The 6,168-nt window shown below is 42.5% G+C and overlaps 2 protein-coding genes across 2 annotated transcripts; both read left to right on the forward strand.

Annotated features, from left to right (window-relative positions):
- LOC124055759 (trace amine-associated receptor 13c-like) lies at positions 1-1,060 on the forward strand. Its single transcript, XM_046382875.1, has one exon. The coding sequence runs from the start codon at positions 1-3 to the stop codon at positions 976-978; it is 978 nt and encodes a 325-aa protein (XP_046238831.1). The 3' UTR covers positions 979-1,060.
- A 1,766-nt stretch (positions 1,061-2,826) lies between these two features.
- Positions 2,827-3,959, forward strand: LOC124055760 (trace amine-associated receptor 13c-like). The gene has a single exon (XM_046382876.1). It carries the CDS (start codon positions 2,873-2,875, stop codon positions 3,848-3,850), a length of 978 nt encoding a protein of 325 aa, XP_046238832.1. The 5' UTR covers positions 2,827-2,872; the 3' UTR covers positions 3,851-3,959.
- Positions 3,960-6,168: the final 2,209 nt, after the last annotated feature.

The following is a 6,168-nucleotide window of genomic DNA, read 5'->3' on the forward strand; positions in this document are numbered from 1 at the left end:
ATGGACAGTGCTGGGGGACCTCCACTCTGCTTCCCCAACCTCAACTCCTCCTGCAGGCGACTGCTGCGAACCCGATCTGAGACTGAAGTACTCTACACCCTGCTGGTCCTGGTCTCTCTGCTCACTGTGACACTCAACCTGCTCGTCATCATCTCCATCTCCCACTTCCGGCGGCTCCACACTCCTACCAACGCCCTGCTGCTGTCTCTGGCTGTGTCTGACCTGGTGGTGGGGCTGCTGGTGATGCCAATAGAGGGCTTGCGCTACCTGGAGACGTGCTGGCTGCTGGGGAGGCTGATGTGTGCTGTGACTCCTTACATTTCTTACTGTCTGCTTTCTGTCTCTTTAGGCCATATGGTGCTCATATCCATAGACCGGTATCTGGCTATCTGTGACCCACTGCTTTATGCCTCTAAGATCACCCTGCACAGAGTTAAAATTTCAGTGTGTTTATGCTGGGCCTGCTCTCTCCTCTACAACGGGTGCATTCTGATGGAACACTTAGGGCAGCCGGACAGGTTCAGCTCCTGCCATGGGGAGTGTGTGGTGGTCATCAGCCACATCTCAGGCACGCTAGATCTATTCTTCTCATTTGTTGGGCCCTGTACTGTCATGGTTGTTCTGTACATGAGGGTGTTTGTGGTGGCTGTTTCTCAGGTGCGTGTCATGCGTTTGCAGATCACTGCCACTACAGCACCAACCTCTAAAAAATCAGAGAGGAAAGCAGCCAGGACTCTTGGGATTGTGATAGCTGTGTTTCTAATGTGTTTCTGCCCATATTACTATCCTGCTCTGGCAGGTGAGGACACATCCACTAGCTTGTCCTATTATGCCCTGTTGTCCTGGATCATGTTGACAAACTCATGTGTGAACCCTCTGATTTATGCTCTGTTCTACCCCTGGTTTAGAAAAGCTACTAAACTCATCTTCAACCTCAGAATACTGCAGCCTGACTCTCGAGAGGCCAAAATCCTGTAGACTGGGCTGAAAATATCTGTGTTAAAGTGTTTTGTCTCACCTCAGACTAAGCAGCTCTGTTGCAGCAACACAAACACTCTACAGGGGCCTCAAACACTCATGTCGTAAATTACTTTTTCTCATGAATACATATCTCATGACTAAGTTAAAGACAGTCATTCATTTCAGTGGGTTCACACTGCAGACGACTGTCTACTGACCTTGAATGAAACACTGTATGCAAAGCTTTGTGTCTAACAGCAGAATATGACAGCACAAGCGAATATAAAGGTAAACATTCAAATGACAATGATGTACTGAAATGATAAGCTGTCATGTCAGAAGCAAACAATAACACAAAATGGATATTAATATCTCCATGTAAACTGACTCTGACACAGTATAGTGAAGTGAAATTATTTGCTTTGTACAGTTTAATCTCTCCTCATCCATATGACTATTAGTCAGCACAGAAATGTATTTTTTATGCCCTTGTTGAGCCACATGTGTTATGTTATTTCTTGTATTTCTACACATTACTGGCTATCAAAAGAAACAGGAAAACTTGGATTTTTCTAACACTGGCATGCAAAAAGCTACAACTGCAAATGCAATCAGGCACCTTCTGAAATCAAACTTCTCTCCTTTACTGAACTACGAAAAGCTTAACTGATCTGTTAACCAACTGTAAAAGGAGACATACTCAAAACTCCCCACAACCTTATTGTTTTCTTTTTCCACAGTCAACTCTGGTGGTTCAAAATATAACTTCAGTTCACAGAGCAAAATGCAAATATACTCTGGCTGTTGATGTCCAGCTATCTCTCACTCCTCTGCTGCAGCTTCAGCTCTGTCCTGTCCCTGTCTGCCATGTCTTCCTATGCCCAGAGTCAAAGTCCTCGCTGAAGACCCTGTAAATCACCTCCAAACTGTATTCTCTGTCACCAAACCGGTCTCCGCCAGTTTCGACAGCTGTCTCCCTTCAGCTGAGCCACAAACTCTGCGGCTGACTGAGCTAACGGCAGTTATAACTACTGCCAAAGTCAGCTACAGCAAAAAAGACAGAGCAGCAGCTGGCAGTTACTCTGGTGATATGCTGTCACTTAGCTTCTTACAAATTCTGGCCAAATCTTAGTTTACAAGTTGCCCATTTAACAGTAGATTATATTTGTTAAGTGCCCCTGTATCAATGCTTTTCTTAAATAAAGTTCATTACAGCTTGCATCTTTTTGATGCAAACAATAGCACAAACTGACTATATTGGACTTTTAATCTGAATTTTGTTATGGTCAGGTGAAACAGACATGGCCTCATTTATTCATTCTTTTATTCAAGGATTCGACATGCATTTACATAACCATTTGGGCTTTTCAATAATAATAATCTGGTCCTTTTGAAGGTCTAGTGCTTAGAGGGATCTATTGGCAGAACTGGAATATAATATTCAGATTTATTCTCTCTGTCGGTCGCAGCCATCTTGAAGCTCATCGCCAGATGCCACTGAATCTTTAACACTGGACCTTTATTTAGTTAGCAATACTGCATAAATACCAATGGATCCAGGCGTAGTTAAAGGATTACAATGAACTTCACACATTATTCATTGCTACTTGTTTAAATCACAGGTTAGATTAACTATTTGCTCCAAGTCTCAGTCACGAAACTACGTATACTCAAATCTACACATAAAGCCATACTTAAAACCCGCCTAAGGCTAAACACAGCTGAACACGGGATCAATACAAGAATAAAAATTAATGAGGAATCAAACTCAAACTGTAGGGAGGGAGAACTGATGAAGATGATGACGAGGAGGAGAAGTTGCATCAGCCGTCAGGTGTTTTGAAAGGCAGCGGGGTGGGTCTGAGGAGGATAAATTAGTTGTCTGAGTGGGAGCAGCATCTCCTCCTCCCTGATGGACAGTGCTGGGGGACCTCCACTCTGCTTCCCCAACCTCAACTCCTCCTGCAGGCGACTGCTGCGACCCCGACCTGAGACTGAAGTACTCTACACCCTGCTGGCCCTGGTCTCTCTGCTCACTGTGACACTCAACCTGCTCGTCATCATCTCCATCTCCCACTTCCGGCGGCTCCACACTCCTACCAACGCCCTGCTGCTGTCTCTGGCTGTGTCTGACCTGGTGGTGGGGCTGCTGGTGATGCCAATAGAGGGCTTGCGCTACCTGGAGACGTGCTGGCTGCTGGGGAGGCTGATGTGTGCTGTGACTCCTTACATTTCTTACTGTCTGCTTTCTGTCTCTGTAGGCCATATGGTGCTCATATCCATAGACCGGTATCTGGCTATCTGTGACCCACTGCTTTATGCCTCTAAGATCACCCTGCACAGAGTTAAAATTTCAGTGTGTTTATGTTGGGCCTGCTCTCTCCTCTACAACGGGTGTATTCTGATGGAACACTTAGGGCAGCCGGACAGGTTCAGCTCCTGCCATGGGGAGTGTGTGGTGGTCATCAGCCACATCTCAGGAACTGTTGACCTATTTGTGACCTTTGTTGGGCCCTGTACTGTCATGGTTGTTCTGTACATGAGGGTGTTTGTGGTGGCTGTTTCTCAGGTGCGTGTCATGCGTATGCAGATCACTGCCACTACAGCACCAACCTCTAAAATATCAGAGAGGAAGGCAGCCAAGACTCTTGGGATTGTGATAGCTGTGTTTCTAATGTGTTTCTGCCCATATTACTATCCTGCTCTGGCAGGTGAGGACCTCTCAAACAACCTGTCATACTTTGCAGCTTTGTCCTGGATCATGTTGATGAATTCATGTGTGAACCCTCTGATTTATGCTCTGTTCTACCCCTGGTTTAGAAAAGCTACTAAACTCATCTTCAACCTCAGAATACTGCAGCCTGACTCTCGAGAGGCCAAAATCCTGTAGACTGGGCTGAAAATATCTGTGTTGGGTCACATTTCACTTTTAATGAATCATGCTGTTTGCTGGTATCACCTCTCTCTCTCTCTGGGCGTGTGTGTGTGTGTGTGTGTGCAGACTTACTGTGTATTATTCAGCATGTAATGAGTAGACTTTGACACACTCGACGGTGAAATGAGCTGCAGATTTTCTCATTCTGTCACACACGCTCTGTGGTAAAACATTATCACACATAAGAAGAATTAAAAATATTCAAGTGATATTTGTTATTACAGTGATATTTTCTATAATTTACAGAAACTTTTAACAAGATCACAATTTCGCTTCATCTCATCTCTGTACTTGATCTGACCGTATAACCCTGCAAAAGTGACAACTTATGACAGATATACGATGGATATATGTTATAATACATCCATATAATATAACTTCCCAGCCTGGGATCAATAAAGCATATCTATCTATCAGAATAGGAGGATGGATGGATGAATGGATGGATGATTTACTCCCATTTCTAAATAGATCGGTTTTTATGCTGTTAGCTATTATGACCTACTTATCTTTCAAGCTTTGCTAAAACACTCACTAACACTATAGCATGATTCTAAATTTTGCATTTTTATTCACCATAAGGCAGGCTCTCTCAAGTGTCTATGTGATGCAAGCCAGGACATCATGGCAGTTAAAAAACTGCGAATAGACAGAGCATCATGAAACACACTCTGCCTTCATTTAGGCCTGATTACCGATTTAAGGAAACTCCAGGGATAAACACTACATCATTCTGAATAGGTGATGCCATGGTCAAAAGTATCACCATTCAGGCTTTAATCTCATTTCAACTGCATTAATAAGATCTAAATATCTCTCACGTGTGTATTAAACCCTAAAGGCCAAAGTTACCGGTATTCTACTTTACTCAAGTACCAGGTTTCGGTCTTTTAGATCCAGCTCCTTATAATATCTGTGAGGAGTATAGTAGGTGTCACAAACAAAAGAAGACAATCATATACTAACTCTCATATGGTATCAGATCAGGCACACTCTACTTACTACATTTCTGTTGTTGTATTCAAAATATAACAGCGGCGTTGAAAAAATAAACAAGGCTGCGCGCCGCTGATTCAAACACACTGACATGTAATAAAACCTACTTTCAGTTAGTAATGTTGTGGCCATTTGGTGTGGCGTTTTGAACGTATCCACGCTGTTTATGGGGTAATATTTAACAATTTATTGTGCCACAATTAGCTAGCTACGTCGAACGGCTAACGAGCTTGCTGCTTGCTAACGTTAGCCGAACCCGTTACTTTAAACTAAGCCGTTATTTTAACCGGCAGCACCTGACGTTTATTTGTTTCATATATGTGCATTTACATCAGAAAACACTGTAACGTAACCAAGCAACGTTAACTGTGGGAAAAATTAGCTAATACTAGCTGTCAAACTGACCGTTCATCACTGTTTGCTTTGGCAAGGCTTCGGCACCTCTCACCGGAAACTAACTCCTAATTTACACAACACAGGTGTGACAGGTATTTACTCATACAATTCACTGATCTGTTATCATGGGCACGTATCCCAAATATAAATGCATAATGTTGTGTCTTAACATTTTCATTTAGCTTTGATCCATATTACTGATAGTCAAGTCCTTGCAAAAGATAAAATAAATCCTTAGATCCATGTATTTACATGGATGACGTCATTCTCAGCGACACGGAAAGTCAGAGTAGGGGACAGGTAGACTGACATTATTATGCGGATATTTTTCTGGTCTTTACAGATAATGTGACGCTGCAAATTGACAGAGTCTCAGATCACTCTGTTATCAGTACCTCGGTGGTGATGTAAGAGCTGTACTTTTTCCTACCGGTAATATGGCTGGCGAGAACAAAACAATGTGCTTAAAGGAAAAAAAATATTTTTAAATAAATTAAAAAAAAAATAAATAAAACAATGTGTGTAAGTGACATTAAGTGTTGCGAAATCCATTAAAAATTCTGTCCCGACTGCCACAGAAAATTATTTCACTCGACTATAAATTTATTGCTCTTGTTAAACTCATTTTGAAACTGTGATTTTTTTCTAACAGCTAATTATTTGGGAAAATTACATATATGAGCAGGTGGGTGTTTTGGCCAGCAGGTGGCACTACTTGGTTTATTCATGAAATGATCAACAGTGTGTCTCTGCAGGCTAGTAGTGTAGAGGATCCAGAATATGCTTTTCCTAAGCTTGCACAGACCACATTGTGTTCAGAAATGGGCAAACTCACCCTGGACAGAGTATTCAGAGTATTTCTCTGGTTGTCAAATTCCAAT

Source organism: Scatophagus argus, chromosome 24 (assembly GCF_020382885.2).
Source record: "Scatophagus argus isolate fScaArg1 chromosome 24, fScaArg1.pri, whole genome shotgun sequence".
In the NCBI taxonomy this organism is placed as follows: domain Eukaryota; kingdom Metazoa; phylum Chordata; class Actinopteri; family Scatophagidae; genus Scatophagus; species Scatophagus argus.